The sequence below is a fragment of the Polypterus senegalus genome, chromosome 2 (assembly GCF_016835505.1).
Source record: "Polypterus senegalus isolate Bchr_013 chromosome 2, ASM1683550v1, whole genome shotgun sequence".
Taxonomy (NCBI): domain Eukaryota; kingdom Metazoa; phylum Chordata; class Cladistia; order Polypteriformes; family Polypteridae; genus Polypterus; species Polypterus senegalus.
In genome coordinates, this window is record NC_053155.1 from 147893913 (window position 1) to 147912213 (window position 18301).

The following is an 18301-nucleotide window of genomic DNA, read 5'->3' on the forward strand; positions in this document are numbered from 1 at the left end:
GAAGGTGAGAGATGTCATTATGGAGGCAGATGACACTATGGTCTCATATGATGTTATATCTCTATTCACTTGTGTTCCAGTTAAGGAAGCAGTGGAGGTGGTCCATAAGAGATTACAGGATGACCCCACACTCAGATAAAGGACCACTCTCACTACCGACCAAGTGTGTCTGCTCTTGGAACTGCATTTTCAATCCACACATTTCATATACAAAGACCAGTACTACAGGCAGAAATATGGGTGCACCATGGGTTCCTCACTTTCACCTATTGTGGCCAATCTGTATATGGAAGAAGTTGAAAAGAGGGCGCTTTTATCCTATCCTGGCACACCACCGAGCCATTGGTTCAGGTATGTGGATGACATCTGGGTGAAAACCAAATTTCAGGAGGTTCCACAATTTGCTGACCACATCAACTCAGTGGACAAACACATCCAGTTCACCAGGGAGGACATGAAACGTGACAGGCTAGCTTTCTTAAATTGTGAAATTTCCATCAGCAGTGGGGGACATTTGAAAGTTGATGTGTACTATAAGCCAACACATATGGATCAGTATTTAAGGTTTGACTCTCACCATCAATTAGAGCACATATTAGGTGTCATCAGGACTCTACAACACAGAGCAAACACCATACCCACAGACACAGCGGCCAGGGAAGCAGAAGAACATCATATCAAAAAGGCCCTGAGTAAATGTGGTTATTCCAGCTGAACTTTTGTCAAAGCAGAGAAGACACCTAAAGAATGCACTAAGCAATCCAGGAGAGAGGAAGGTCAACTGCTGCCTAAGCAAAAACCTTTGGTGATCCCTTATGTGTCAGGAGTATGAGAACAGCTGAGACACATTTTCTCAAAACACCAGGTCTTGGTGGCTTTCAAACCCCAAAACATAATACGGCAAAAATTGGTTCACCCCGAGGATCGGGTGCCCCAGCACAGACAGATGCAGTTAACACAGTTAAGTGCCAAGAGGATTGTCGTGAATCGTACATTGGGGAAACCAAACAACCACTGGCGAAGTGAATGGCACAACACAGAAGAGCTACTTCATCAGGCCAGGACTCCGCAGTCTATTTACATCTACAGGACAGTGGTCACTCTTTCAATGATGAAGATGTGCACATCTTGGACAGGGAGGAATGCTGGTTTGAACAAGGAGTCAAAGAGGCCATTTATGCAAAAAAGGAACGAACATCTCTGAACCGAAGGGGGCCTAAGATACATCTTTTACCGTCTTACAATGTGATGATTGCAGCCATTCCCCAACTCTCTATGAATGGTACTCATGGCCATTGATCAATGGACAATTTGCATATCATTGATCACACGGCCCATTGTTAGTCAATGGTGCTAGTTTGGTCATTAGGCCAAGGTACTGTTTATAAGGTTGGAAAAGCCTGCAGTCAGCTGAGACTGAGGAAGTCACTTGGATGAGTGATGAAATGTCTCGAAAAAAAACTATGTCCAGATGAACAGAATCAACTTCCAAGAATCACACTCTATCAACTATAGAAAACAAAATTGTGCTTCATTATGTTTAATTGTGGCATGGCTCCATCAGTAAATTTGTATGTGTTATCTTGTCCATATTTTTTTTAATTTCTAAAGGCTCTTAGTGCTGGTCATTGATTGGTATTGGAAACTTAATGACAATATACTGTGTTGGCTTTTTCAATAACATAAGGATAAATGTACTGATTAAAAAAAAAAATCACAACACCCTTGATCAAGTCAGGAAATGCAGCCGAACCAGAGTAATTATGACTAATAAACATAATTAATATCACTGAGCCACTATTATTATTATTATTATGTGCATTCATGTGACAAACATATAACACCTCAAACATGATGAATATAATGCACACACTGTGTTTTATTAATCTTTTAAGAGGGCTAATGCTACATATTTGCAATGTGTAACTATTTGAATATTCATCGGTTTATATTGCCTATAAGTCAATTTTAGGAAACTGGTCAACAGTAGTGTCCGCTTATTTTAATGTAAACGGAGCACTTTACTGTACTCATATTTCAATAAGAGCACCTTGCAAGAACCAGGTTGCTTTTGTTAACCATAAGCAGTTACATTGCATTAATGCACAAGTCCTTTAAAACCTGGATGGAGCAGAACTCTTTAAATTTAAATTGCGACAAAACTGAACTCCTGCAAATTGGGACTAAAGTGCAGCTTAATAAAATGAGCTCTTTCCAAATTCATCTTGGCGGTGATCTCATCAGACCTGCCTCTAATGCAAAGAATCTTGGTGTTATTTTTGATTCTTCCCTTTCTTATTCCGCCCACATAAATCACATTAAGAAACATTCTTACTTTCACTTCCGTAACATATCACATGTTCGCTCCTTCCTCTCCTTTTCTAATGCTGAGAAACTTGTCCATGCTTTTATCACATCCCGCATTGATTATTGTAACTCGATGTTGGCAGGTGCCCCTTCTAATCTTATATCACTGCTCCAGCTTATTCAAAACTCAGCTGCAAGAGTCCTTACTCCAACCAGCAGCAGCGAGCACATAACACCCATCCTGCTTCTCCTTCACTGGCTCCCTGTGTCTTACAGAATCCTCTTTAATAAAACCCCTTTGTGTGTCCAGGTGTCCGTGTGTGTGTCTTTTGGTGAAGTGCGCATGCGCGAGACACACACACACACACGCAGGCGCGCGCAAGACAGACACACACACAGGCACACGCAAGAGAGAGACAGACAGACAGACATACACACACACACACAGGTGAGAGAGACACACGCACATACAGACACAGAGGCGCTCACTTAAGAGAGACACACACACATGCGAGAGACAGACACACACAGGCGCGTGCGTGCATTGTTGCAATGTTACTTTTCTTGGTTGTTTATTAAATTACGGATTTTTAAAATGTAAATTTTTTTCCCTGTGCTTAAAACTCATTAAAAAAAGTGTTTTTAGCGAGTGGGTCGTAAGGCTATAGCGCAAACTCTTGCAGTGTTAGTTTTCTCTGTTGTTCAAGGTTTTCTTAGTGTTATTCAATGTTTTTACATTTAGTTTACTATTACGCTGTGCATTCAATGGTATAATTAACTATATTTGTGCTTAAAAAGGGTGGCACGGTGTTACAGTGGTAGCGCTGCTGCCTCACAGTTAGGACACCTGGGTTTGTTTTCCGGGTCCTCCCTGCGTGGAGTTTGCATGTTCTCCTCGTGTCTGCATGGGTTTCCTCTGGGCGCTCCGGTTTCCTCCCACAGTCCAAAGACATGCAGGTTAGGTGGACTGGCGATTCTAAATTGGCCATAGTGTGTGCTTGGTGTGTGGGTGTGTTTGTGTGTGTCCTGCGGTGGGTTGGCACCCTGCCCAGGATTTGTTCCTGCCTTGTGCCCTGTGTTGGCTGGGATTGGCTCCAGCAGACCCCTGTGACCCTGTTTTCGGATTCAGTGGGTTGGAAAATGAACAGATGGATGTGCTGAAAAAATATATATATTTACATACAGTTCATACGGTCTGGAATGGATTAATTGTATTTACATACAGTCCTATGGGGGAAATTACTTCGATTCAACCAGAATTTTGGAACGAATTATGGTTGTGAACCGATTTTCCACTGTATTACTGTCAGATAAAATTACAGGCATTTTACGGAAATACAAGCCAGTATTATTGAGAGAAAGGCACACAATACAGTGACGCATATTACAGCCACATACAAGGTCCCTTGCCATTTAATATAGACTGTTCCTACTAATGTTTATGCACTACTGTTCTAGCGCCCGTTATGTAACGGGCTTAATGTCTAGTTGAATATAAAATTCTACTAATAACATACAAAGCCTTAAATGACATTGTGCCAAACTACATCAGTGACATTTTTCCATCACTGTGTGCCTGTCCGCCCACTAAGGTCCTCTGATTCTGGCAATCTTGTTGTGCCCCACACTAATCTACACTCCATGGGTGACATGGCCTTCAGCTGTATAGCGCCCAGACTCTGGAATGACCTATCGAAATTAATCAGGTCAGCTGACTCCATGAATTCTTTTAAAAAACAACTCAAAACTCATCTGTTCAGGAAGGCTTTTAGCTCTACTTGACTTTACTATCCTTCTTTCAGCTAACCTCTGTGTCAAGATGCTCATGTAATCTGTGTGTGTGTGCTAGACCATCAATTATGTTGTCTGTTAGGCTTTTTCTCTAAATTTACTATCTTACTCTTCTTTATTTATTTATCTGGTTTAGTGGAATGCTATATACTGTATACCCTGCCGTTCTTTCTTAAACTCTGTGAAGTGCCTTGAGCATGGGAAAGGAGCTATATAAATAAAATGTATTATTAAGTCCTCCAAGATGTGAAATACAAACTTTGTGGCACAGTCACATGGGTAAACCCATGATTCATTTATTTTGAAGCAAAGTAGCTTTGACAGACATGATGGTGCTGTATGTGCTGGCTGCCTTGCTGGTAAGATAACTGGCTGAACTCTCAGTGATTCATATGGCCTTTACTATTCATTGTAACAGCAATCATGTATCACATGTGCCAGGTAATAGCGGCTACCAGCTCAGACGCTGGAGCTTTATTCCATTCCAGGAGCCCCATAATGCTTAGGGGAGTTGCTATAATGCTGCACTTTATTTTGTGCAATCATTTGCAGAGCACAGCTGTGTACACTTAAATGCAGGTGGCGGGGTCTTGACAAGTCAAGAGAGAGCTGCTCTACCAATCAGTATTCTGCAGAATTGTGATTACATATTTTTGAGGCGGATTAGCATGCTTCGATTCCTGGGAGTGCACATAGTGGAGGGCCTGAATTGGAGCTCTAACTCCACAAACCTGGGGCCTCATGTATAAAAATATGCACAAAAATGTTGTGTATGCCTGTTTCCACACTCACATTGCAATATATAAAGATTAAACTTGCCGTAAAGCCACGCACATTTTCATGCCAGCTTAAACCATTGCATATGCAAGCTTTCGGCTGTTTTGCAAACTGGCAGCACCCAGCGTCAAAGCAGTGCTACTGTTGTTGTGTGGTTTACCTTTCTTTTTTAGACTCACATCCATTACACAGCTTTATCATATACACTGAAATTAACTTTATATCATTTATTAGTTTAAAGCATCTGATTGTAATTAATTTGTAACAATATAATGGTCTAATAAACTGGCCAATCTATTCCAAATGCCACTCTCTTAGCACTTCAAGAGAAATATTTATTATCAGCATGAACAACATACGATGTTTTAAAAATATCTCAGACCTAAATATTACTTTGGTCGCTAGGAATATATTCAAACATATAAAGGCTTAACATCCATGGCTAAATGCCATTTATCAACCAAGAATGCCTTACATTATGTACTGTTCCCTACTATTGAGTGGAGCTCTCACCTTCAGCCATAATAAACCTTGCAGATCAGCGTATGGCAAACTTCCGACTACTCCGAGTGCTTTTAATAAAAATTACCTTATTACCTCAATCATTCTAAATTATGAAGACAAAGCATTGAAAGATAAACGTAGTTGTACTTATTACATGAATAATAATTCCAAATAGAACAAACAATAATAGTAAATAAGATTGATATTAAAGTCTGGATATAGTCTTTACTTTTTCGTAAGCTTTTTCTAAAGATGTCAAGGATGAATGTCCCAGGTGGCTTGTGATCTAGCACTCGAAGTTGTTCATGAGATTTTCTGACAATCAGATGAAAATGGCCACACATTGCTGGTGCCCTCTTCTGACATCGCTGTTTTGTTGGCGCTGTTTCCTTTTCTTCTTCTTCTGACGTTACTGTTCAGTTGAGGCATATTTATTATAAAATTCTACGTGGGGGTTTTGCAATATATAATTGTTAGATATTCTGATTGGCTGGCTGTCAATATGAAGAATACATTCACTCAGACTCTTTAATCTATTTCAATATGTCCATTTTCCCAAGCAATAAAGTTTTTGATGTTTTAACAATTTCCTGTCTCAGGCTGTAAATATCTCCTGAATTCTTGCTCAGTTCAAACAGATGGTACTGTCATTGATATTGGTACAATTCAGGAAAAAGAATGCTTTTGATGTTAGTCTGCCCATGTAAATGACCTGTATTTACGTTCGTTTTGTTTTTGTCTTAAGCAAAATATAATGAAAATATAGAGCAAAGTTTACAGATTTTGTACACCACAATGGTTACCTTTGATAACTCTGACTGCAAATCAAACCATCCATCTTTTACCAAAGTCCTCACTTCAATCCATGATGTTTTGAAGCAAATCTCAGCTAAATATGAAATATAAAACTAACTTTGGTCCATGCATTTCTTAGAAGATACTTATATTTTTCTAGCTGTGAATATCAGAAAACTTGTTCTTTACTAACAGTATATTGGAGATCTTTTAAACTCTATGGTATTCATTTCCCAGTATACAAGTTTTCACATGTTCACACATATACACTGTATAGAATAAAACTGCACTGGTTAATGCTCATGCCTCACACCTTCAAAGTTGTGGATTTATTAATATTCCTACCTAATCTTATTTGTTTTTCTTTTCTTGTAACTTTCTCTTTGACATCTTTGAACTACTTTGTTTGCATGAAAATGTGCTATAGAAATAAATTTTGTTGTTGTTGTTGATGTGACGAACTGGTATCCCTATCATGCTGGGCTAAGTTATGGTAGGATAAAACTCCCTATGACTCTAAAATGAAGAAGGCACATGTAGAAAATATATTTATGTTTAAGGTAATTGTTCAAACATTCATTTCTTTTTTTTCTGCATTGACTATAAGATGCCATATTTTTGCATATTTGTTTTCTGGTATTTCCGATTATAAGTATTCTCTATTTATATCACATTGTTTCAGGAACTACTATTCACCAGAATGTTTAAACTTTATCTTCTTGTTTTATGTTTGCCTGGGTTTTGATATACCATGTTTAAATAGCAGATATTTAATATCTATTAAAGCTGCCTTTAATCAAATAACAGATTTGTATTTAATTACAAGACAGAAGTTAAGATTTTGCATGTTTTCCTATTCAAGACAGCAATTTTTATTGTTTATGATAGCATCAAGCAGTTTTTTTTAAAAAGGAATGACTGTTAAGTATTGGTACGCAAATATAATTATAATAAAAAAACAGTTTGTTTAGTAGAGAATGAGATGTCTTGGAATGCTTTGACCATCATGCTTATGTAGAATATGAATGTGAGTGAATGCTCGTTCCAGTGGTTATTAAAATAAAATTAAATAAAATGTAGCAGATTCCAAAAGTGCTCATACCAAAGATAACTGAAGGTTCACCTTTTGGTACTGCACCAATAAACCGATCAGGAATGTACCTCAAAACATCAAAAAGAGGTCAAACATGACCCACATAATGGAAGGTTAAATGCAACTTTCAAATCTGTAATGGTACATTTGATCAAAAGTTAATTTACTTGTGCACAAATATGTGAATGTGCACCAACCATGTTACTGAACAGTACTGCAGTGCTGTGCATGGGAATAATACTGAGGCTGTATTTGCCACTGCTACTGAAACTGGCATATGGGCATTCAACAGTGAGATGCTTTCTTTTATTGCTGTTGTAGTGTAATATTTTTCTAATGGCAGGAATCAGGAGGTGTTGAAATCCCCCGCTGGTAGTCTCACAAAGATTTCTACATCTTTAGTACCTGGGGATGAACCCACCCATGAGGAGTCTGACAGTGAGTGATACTATCCCATAGGCGATTTCTTTTTCCCCATATTGCTCAATGTTGCACATGCTGTGTTCGGTACAGTTACCATTCCTTTCCATATGCACTGTATGTTGGTTAACCACAAATGCCATGTTTTCTGATTGTTGTGTGATATTTGCAGGAAATGCCTTATCGCATGTCATGTGCCGTACAAATAAAAATTCCACCTTAATTTATCTTTGGTATGTGTACTATGTTTTGTGAAGGTGTGAATGTCTGTGTGTGTCGTGTCGACTGTCTAGCTGCCTATTCCACAAATCTGCTGTGGATGGCCTACCATGTTCTATGCTCTGTTTTCAAGGAAAGGGCAATTTTAATTCAGGCTCTAATAGTAAATTAAATGTATTCTATGTGCTTATGTTATGTACCATAAGAATATATTTTGAAGGAATGCCGTGTCTCATCACATCATCTTTTTAAAACCATACTTATGCTACCAAGATGTAAATGTTTTCCACTCATTGTATGCACATTACAGTCTGCATGACAGCTCTCATATAATCATGACAAAGCTGCATTGATTATTTTTCTTTCCCTGTGTACCCTTGTATTTACGTATTTGCTATAAAAGCTAACCAAGTACAGGCTTTTTAAGATATTCTTAAGTATTAAGTGTTTATCTGAAATTGAGCTATTCTTATGTTTTTATTTAAACAGATCATGAGCTTAGAATTTATTAAAAAGTGTATGTTTGAAATGAAATATGACGTGGTTCAATATGTTTATTCCTTGCATTCTAGTCATAGGAATAAAATATTACTATATTAATATTGTGATGCTTATGATGGTGATTTGGATTGTAATCAATATATTATAAGATGATGCATATAGCATATATACACAGTACAGACATTTTAAATCACTCCCCAGCAGTGTATATTCTTGAATAATAATGAAACATTCAAATTAAGAAAGCTATAAAGAGATTTTCAAGCTTTAAAACCTATAATATATACAATGTATTTCAGTAATAAGAACATCATTTGCACTGTTAACATTTATTCATTTCAACACAATGCACTATAGACAATGTTCTGTTAAGACTAACAAAATAATTAATTTGTCAAATCTTTAACCATCTTAACATTTAAATGTATAGATAAACAGTAAGGCAGTTATTCATGAAAGACTTGTTAATGTGTTTTAGGATGCTGAACATTTAGATTAAAAATATTGACCCCAAACAAAACCACGCTCATTTTTTGGTTGCATAGTTAACCTTAACTTTTTATAAATGTTTGCCATTGGTTGTTTTAAACAGCCTTGCCTAAGGACATATGAATTTAATATTTCTTTATTGATGGAAGGTAATGGATGGATTACTTGAGCATTATCACCCTTGAGTTTTTTAAAGGTAGTGCACATTTCCTTAATATGTTAGCTTAAAGTGAAACTAAAATGCCAAGAAAGGTAGTTTACCTGTATGCTTTTTAACAAAGTTTGCCTGCTTCATAAGAGATGTTTAAGTTGAAGAAAAAACAGATGTCACTTTTAGATGCCTTTAAGTTTTTAGTTGATATCAGACATATCAGTGGATAGGAGTCGCATAGTGTGGGATTAATAAAGTATCTATCTATCTATCTATCTATCTATCTATCTATCTATCTATCTATCTATCTATCTATCTATCTATCTAGAGGGGGTGAAGAATCATTTCAGAGTCAAAAGATGCCAGAACTATGCTTGGTATCTTAATCTATAAGAATAACAACAATTTCAGAAATGATAATGATTATCCACTGTACATGCTTAATCATCAGAGTCTGTTAAAGCCGCTGTATAAAAGTAAGGTTGTAAGTCACACACATACATACAAACCTATGTTTGTATACATTTAATTTTTTATTTCTGCTCTCCATTTTTACAATTAGATACTGGTACAGAAATTGTCCATCTATATAAAAAATAAAAACATTTAGACTAGGTGCCTATTAATTTAAATGGTGTGTCATTTGAGGTAATAAGGAATAGATTTTTTTTAACTCTTGCCTTAACAGAATTATAAACCAAAAGATATTACTTAACTAGGGCAAATTTGTTTAATCATAGTTTTTAGGCCTTAGTGCTATATTCTGATTTTCATTTAAAACAGTTCAGTTTTTAACATTATGTTCTAAACATCATGATCTTGAACAATTTTTGCTCTTAGTGTGTTTAGTAAAGTATAAACAATGTTAAATCTAATGTTCTGTAGTCATTTAAAAAAAGTATATTGTATTAGTATTATATGTATACTGATGCTTTCATGGTAGAAAAGTAATTTATACTACTTAAATTACCTTTAATTTCTATTTTTTAGATATATTCCTTATATAGCACTGCTAGTCCCAGCATGCTGAAGAGGAAACAAAGCTCACGGGTAGAAGCCCAACCAGTGACAGATTTTGGCCCGGATGAAACACTTACTGATAATGCAGATATCCTATGGATCAATAAACCAGTAAGTACATCTCCAGCAAGAGTAAGAATTTCTTAATTTGCTTTCTTAGTAATAACCTCTCATTTTGACAGCTTGGTGGATCTACTGTCTCATAACTGTAGAGGGCTGTTTTTAAATGTTGGTTTGGACACTGTTTGTGTAAAGCTTGAAGGCTTTCCTAGTGTCCTGATGCCTTTTCTCAGAGAATTTAGGTCTCGTCCGACTATCTAAAGAAATGCCAGTTAGACTGATTGGTGACTGTTGATTAGCCTGGTGTGAGTGATTGTGCTCTACAATTAATTTCCAAAATGTTCAGAACTGATTCTTGCTTTGCAACTAATGCTGTGACTCTGCCTCCCAGTTACCCTGAATGATTGTGGGGGTGTGGGTGAGCGTGCCCAATGGTAGGGATCAATAAATAGTCAAATAAACAGATTGCATTAGACAACTTTCTTTGGCTTATCTGAAACCCATCCTCACATATTTAGGCTATTTTTAAGATGCCCTCTGTTTATTATATTGAAGTATGCTGACTGACAGGTTATGGTCCTGAAACTCATTTAATTTACACATCCAAGATACTTTATCTTCTGGCATGAAGTTAATCTGTGGTTCTCAAAACTTAAAATACATTCCTGTCACTCTACCATTTTAAATTGGTGCCTCTTCCTTACATCATTAGATATAACTTCCTTGTTTTACCCAGTACTTTTTAAAATCATCTGTTTTTGCATGGTGATAGGTAGGCTAATGAAAGAGAGGATTGCAGTAGAAAAAGGAGACTCAGAAAAGGAGAACAACTCGCCAAGGTCTCACAGAGTTAGGAAAGTTAGCGTTGGCTTTGACTTGAAGATTAGAAAAAAAGAGAGAAACAGAGAGAGAGACTTAGATTATGATAAAGGGAGAATATAATTTGACATTTAGCATTTGCAAACTGGTCAGGCCAGCCAGTCAATTAAATAGACTTGTGCAGGTAGATCTGTATTGACTTCAGGTGGTGTTCTCTAATGTAATGTACCTACTTGTGATGTCATTTTTGCCTCCTTCCAGCTTCCCATTAACCTCCTATCATTTTTACCTTTGCCGAACCATACACTCCTTGTCCACACTAGGAAGATATCAGTAGCTGAGCTGTACACATTAGGAAGGTGTCAGTATCTGGTTAGTATCTGTATGGGCCTAGGGAAACACTGTATACTTATTTCAGGAAAAACATGTCTCCTCACTCTTTGGAAAACCACACGTTGACATGGAGGTGTTTGGCATTGTATGTGTGTTTTTTCCTCTCAGGTACTTTTTAGAATTACCTTGTGTTTTGACAATCAAATGCCTCCTCCACACTTGGTGGTTTCTTTCCAATTGTGCAGTCCCTTTAAGCTTTCTGATTGGTTTATTGAAATAGGATGTAAGTGATTATGAATTTTAAAATATATTGCTTAGATACAATTTATGATGCTGGTATTACATCCACACTTGCAGTATAAAGTTTGAGAGAATGGTTTTGATATTGGAACATTTTGTGGCACGCACCGGTTGATCTTATATTCAATTTAAACCTCAGATCTGAGGTTGACCTCACAGACATTTAAAACAAGCAACTTAGTCTGCTCTGCTGAAATGCTGTACCTCAAATTTTAGAAAGCTGTTGTTGCTGGTCTTCAGTTTAGAGTAATTTCACTGTGCTATTGTAGTATCAAACTCCTGTACTTAAATATGTCATAGGTGCTGAAGGACATTTCATTTCTCACACCAAAGCAACATTTTTGTGTTATTGCTAAAGGGCGATTCTATGCTGGACATATTCATTTTCTTGACTAGAAATGGGACAAGAATTTACCTTTTCTTGTTCCTTTTTTGGTATAGTTTGAAAGTATTTTTTTCTCTGAATTTATCAATTACTTAATAACCTGTAACATATCCTTCTACATTGAAATATATCCATTCAAGAGGCTGTTGGCGGTAGGCCTGTGAGGCTATAAGCACATTCAGCTAATATTTGAAAAAGGCTGGAAAAAGTACTGTTGAAGATATGAAGCTATTGCAAAACTGAACAGGAGAGAAATTTACAAATAATGTATGCTCTGTATTATGAATATGACAATGAAACAAAGGCAGTTTAGCCACCTACAAATTTAACAAAAACATGTTTTCAGAGAAATGAAATGTCTGTTAAAGCAGACTTTATTTACTAAATGAAACTTTTTGTGTGGAGGAGAATTCTCTTGGGTCCTTATTTAAAGAAATCAATTATTCTCAATTTTATCCTATTTCTGTAATTAAGCTAATACTCATTTTTATTATTCTTTGAGATTGGTGGTTGGTCACACTATCTCTGTCTGCTTGTTATTTTCTAATTTGATAATATTTTCTATATTCATTTAAAGAATGCTTAACACAAAAATCATATCATTTAAAAAATGTCAATGAACACATTAGAAACAAAAATTTTTGATGAGAACAGGTCAATCACCATTTGATAACTTATTCTTTTGTTTCTGGCTCTTTGTGTGAAAATAAAACTTCAGTTTCAATTTAGTTTGCTAATTACAAAATGCAATCAATCTATCCAAAATGTTCTCGAATTAAGACCTGAAGTCACCAAGGTGCTACCTTCAGTTATACTGCATAGCTATTTTAATTTATGTGAGATTAGAGAATAGAGGTCTTTTTAATCACATACACTGCAAGAGCATAGTATAATTTTTGTACCACAGTTGCACTCATTTATAAATAAATAATAGTAAATAAAAGTAGGAGAAGATAAATAAGTGAGTGAATAAAAAAGCATAAATAAATAAATAAATGAATAAATACAGTAAATAAGATAAAATTTAAAAAGTACTGTAAACTACAAAAAACAGTAGGTGGGTACAGAAGGCAGATGTGAAAACCAAAGACGAGCAGGATGACTGTTGTCAGAGATGATGGATTCAGTTCTCCTCTGTCATCTGGTTGAGTAGATGGAATGAAGCTGTAGAAGGTCAGCCCCAATGATTTTAGAACCTTTATGGACAGTCCTTTGGAGGAGTTTGCAATCCTGGCAAGTCAGGTTCCACACAGTGATGCATCTGGTCAGAATAATTTTAACAATTCATTAGTAAAAGTTCAGTTGTAGTAGTCCTATCATAAGGAAAGCTTGTTTTCTACAAATTAACTCTTGATAGGCTTCAATTCCTGGCTTGTTTTTCTTGCTGAGGATCCTATTTTACATAAAAACTTTCTGCATATTAGTTCTTTTGTATTTCATCTATAGTATAATAAACTAGTAGTCTGAATCTAATAGTATTATTATAGGGCTGAAGGCAATATCATAATAACACAATCACTGCAAAAGCATGTTTAAAAATATGTACTGCATACACTACCATAGTACAGTATATTTTATTATTTGCAGAACTTGTTATGTTAAGGAGAAATTGAGTTATGGATCAGAAGTAACATTTACAGGACTCTAGTTGTATTCTGACTATATTTCTGATTTATAAAAAATTTGGAATATCAAACTATTACTTTGTTTGTATATAATATATATCTTAAAATAATTCACTGCATTTCCAAAAATCCACATTAATTTTCTTTTGACCTACAGTATCTAAAGTTATATTTCTAACGTCAGTTGAATTATATAAGGAGTGCTGAGAGAATATATTTTTAAAAATTAAATAAATTTAAATTTATAGACATAGCTGTAGGCATCATCTATGATTACTCCCTAAGTGGATGTTAGTTTATCAGTGCTAGAAAAAACATGTTTAGTTCTTCATTTCATCTGAATTGCTTTGGATTATATATGCAAGGAAACACCAACTTTGACACCAGCCTGAAGCTAGAGTTATAAAACATCATGAATGGTAATATAATGAATAATGAATAAGTGAAAATTTTATACAGATGCGTGTATTTCTTATGTTTGTGGAACCTTCTTTATTATAGAATCCACATTTATTGTTTGTTGTTGCCCTAATGGCCATATAACAATAAAACCTGAGGTATCCTATAATGGGAAAGATAAAAAATAAAACTGCAGGTTTTTTTTAATAATGTTCAACAACATTTTCCCATACCATTATCTTTGTTTTACTTCCCTAATATTTGTAGCATGCAGATTCTTTTTAAAATCTTGTATTGTATATTAATAACTCAAGTTATAATATTGAACTACTAAGATTGAGATACTGTAAAATGATATTTTGCTTGTTTAATGAACTACCAATTACAATAATGTGGCAAATAACATAAAAGTTACCATATGTTTTTAATATATGAATTTACCTTAGAATATTGAATTGTATAAATTAGCTTTACTGTTTGAATAGTATAATGACCATTTGACTACGGTATATAAGGGTCTGCAAATTCATTGAAAGCCAACAAATTACTTTCCCAATAATCAAGCCAAAAATTCTGTTTTTGGTCACCCATTTTCTCTTTTTGTGACACTATAGTGTTCTTATTCTTTAAGGTGTAGTTAAGACTATATGTGTATGTTTAGCTAAATTATCTGATCTTGTAGTGAATGGGAGCAGAAACTATGCGTTGATATAGATGAGAAACATTTTAATGTTCAGATTAATCTGTAGATTGTAAAACAAACAAGAAAATTAAAATTGTTAAAGTCTATGATACTTATAATTCACAAATATTTGCATGAAAAGAAGCTATTTTCTGCAGATTTACAAATATGCAAATCTTGACTATGTACACCAAGATGGAATAATTATACTGTACTGCTAGCAGTCCAGTCATCTGAGACCATAACATGATGAGCTTCTGAAGGGAATCAAAAACTGGAGCATGGAAGCAGGTGTCTCACATTCTGACAGCCAATTAATCTCTCAGATTTATGTGAAACAGACCTCAGAGCGATAAGATCATAAATGTCAAGCACAAATTATTAAATGATTAAATTCTATTATTTTTTAAGCAATTTAATAATGCTGAATGGTGACATTGTGGCACATGATTAGTACAACTATCTCTGAGCTCACTGACTGTATGGGGAGTGTATGTTTTCACCACATGTGCATTGTTTTTTCTTTTAGTGCTACAGTTTTCCTCAGGTACTGGTCTCGTCTGATTGTTGCACTTAACTGCATCTGGGATTGATCTTGTCTGTCCTCAAACCTGAAACTAGATTATTAGTGTTCACTAAATATGTAAATGAATATTGCAAATGGTGCTATTCATTGTGACTTTGAATGTTCTAGAAACAATAAGTGTTTTATATCATCATTGTAATCAAACACTTTTTAAATATGACTGTACATTTGTATAACACTGCCAATTATTGGTTGTAGTCACATTACAGGTATAATTTCTATATAGATTTAAGACTCCACATTAATGAAAGTTGTTCTGCTGCTGCCTACATTTCCTAGTAAGAAAACATTATTTTGAAGTATTTTTTTTTTCTGCTCCATTGTCAATTGTCCAATTGTTACTATAAATGAAAATTTCAAAATAAAGCATTGCATTAGTAGTCATAAAATGCTCATTCATTTCTGAAATAACCCAAGTTCTCTGTTGAAATTCATATTAATGTAATATTGAATGAAGAAAGTTTATGAAGAATGAAAAAGAGTTTCCTGGCATTTAAAGTAACAAAAAGAAAATGTATTCTGAAATGGGAATTGTAAATAACACAATCTCTTTTCTTTATTTCAGTGGGTGCACTCTCTGCTTCGTGCCTGTGCAATAATCAGTGTCATTTCTGTGTGCATGAATACACCTAAGACATTTGAGCACTATCCGCCCCTTCAATATGTGACCTTCGCTCTGGACACTCTACTAATGTTCCTCTACACTGCTGAGATGATTGCAAAAATGCACATTCGTGGTATAGTTAAGGTAAATATCTGGGAAAATAATACTGTGTAAATCATGTGTTATAGTATAAAACTACAAGGAAATGAAAAAGTAAAGATTAATGTGAATATAAAACTCTTGTGTGGTGCTAACTCTGAAAGGTGTTAAATAAAATGAGGCTTGCTTACTGTTGTTATGATAGCAGTTTCAACCAAACTATGAAATGATATACATATAAGTATTTCAAGAATAGTTAATTTAGACCTTTAACATTTTTATTACAGTATGCTGAAATTCTGTTTAGAAATGTATGTTAGTTTAACATGAGAAATATTAAAGGTGCACTAATAAACATAGTACAGTTCATTATGTATACATAATTCTTTTAGTAATTCAAATTATACTGATGGTTATATAAAGAGGTAACAAGTAGTAATATGTGATTTAAATACTTGAGATTGAGAGCATGCCCATAGCATTTTTTCTTATATTTTGTCTGGCAGAATATACAACTGGTGTGCACTGGGATGCAATAAGCTACATTTTTTGAACATTTTGTTCTTTTTCACAAGAATTTTAGCTCCATTTTCTTCTCACATCCTGACTTTTAACTTACCCCAGGATGACTAGATCTGCCAGTCACATAAGCGGTATATATGATTAGGCCAACTGAGTAAGCTGAAATTGATCAGCGACTAATGTAGTTATGGCTGGAGCGCATAAAAATCTTAAACATATAGAATATACATTTTTTGTATTTTTTTCTTTGTTTTGGTGCTGTAGGATTTGTTCTCTTACCTGAGGTATTTTGCAGTGAGTGACAAAGTGCACTACATGTGAAAAGCATATTTGTAACCACAAAATAACAACACTTAGGCTCAAGATGTGTGACTTTGGTTGATCTTCTAAGAAGATGAAATTTGTTTCTTTTAGATCGGGCTGCTTCTCAGTTGATTTCTAGTGTACAATTTTGCTTAACTGTACAACAAAAATTATAGCAGTTGTATTGTTGTAGAGCACTGTATGCATTTAGGAAAAGTGCAGTCCCCTGGTGTAAGGAAGAGGGCTTTCCTGTGGAATAAAGCAGTGGACTTATTTCTTACTGTATTATCTTAAGGCTTTATTACAATATGTAACTTTTCCTGCAATTTTCAGTTGTTATCTTCATTGATACAATCTTAGCAAGTTAGAGGCAGTCTGAGGTGTGCTACTGTGAAGTTAATCATATAGTGTAAAATATCAAGCAACTCACTCCAATAGAATCAAATATGTTTGGTTTTGTCTTTAGTCATCCGGGCAAGCTCTACGTGCATGAAAGCTGACTACCACTAAATGCTCAACTGGAAGTACAGTGCATAGAATGTAAATGACAAGGTATAAGAAAAGCTTATGTTTTGGACCAAACAAATTTTTCCCATAAGAAATAAAGGGAAAATGATTAATTCGTTCACATGAAAAAAAATCCTATTGTTAATGGCATATTATACATTGATGGGGTTGTATAAAATAATTTAAACACTGCTTAATACTAAAATACATAAACACAAAAGCAATTAGATGAAATAAATGAAAATGTAACCTCAGTTTACCTTTTAATAACGTTTTTGTTTTTCACAATCGTAGATACCGTCGTTCTCGGCATACGGTATGCAGCAGTCAAGTCCCGGATACGCATGCCACCTTCATACTTTTCAATGATCAATTCAAATTTATGCAAAAAAACACAAAATCATGTGAAAATTCACAGACACTTATAGCGTGGGTTGCTCACTGAATGCTAGCAACTGGCGTACTGACACTTGTGGGCAGTCATGGCTTTGTCTCGAGAGAGGTAAACATGGGTAGTGCGCAGTGTTCTAGCACACGGGTCGTATTCCAAACAAAGGTCGTATACCAAGCAAAATGTTTCGCGTCCAAACAGGACATATACCAAGTTGGACTTATTCCAAAGTGGACGTATACCGAGGTACCACTGTAATATAAAGTACTAGCTGATTACCCAGTGGCTTCGCTCACTGAGTGCAAGGGAAAAAAATAAAAAGTAGTATATAAATTATTAAACAGTAAAACATTAATATGTAAGAAGTAAAGATACATTGAGCAGTACTGGAGTGCTTTCGGGTAAACTACATTTTAAAGGCGCTATAACACAACAGGTAAGTAGCACTAACAGCAGCTTAAATGTATTTGGATCATCTCTCGGTAGCAGATCCCTTGTGAAAGGCGCTACATGACCGCTGTGGTATAGAAATTACATTTTCTATGCGATCCTGCAAATTTCTGCCTGACAACCTTGCACTACAAGCCTGTGATTTAAGAGAAAAATTATTCTGAGAAAT

General features: G+C 35.2%; 1 protein-coding gene across 1 annotated transcript in view; it reads left to right on the forward strand.

Annotated features, from left to right (window-relative positions):
* The window catches only part of nalcn (sodium leak channel, non-selective), an 828408-nt gene that overhangs the window by 67940 nt on the left and 742167 nt on the right, over window positions 1-18301 (forward strand). Inside the window, exons 2-4 of the mRNA XM_039744792.1 lie at window positions 7611-7705; window positions 10038-10178; window positions 15822-16004. Coding sequence (XP_039600726.1) covers window positions 7679-7705; window positions 10038-10178; window positions 15822-16004 — 351 coding nt within the window. The 5' untranslated portion in view covers window positions 7611-7678. The remainder of the gene's footprint in view (window positions 1-7610; window positions 7706-10037; window positions 10179-15821; window positions 16005-18301) is intronic.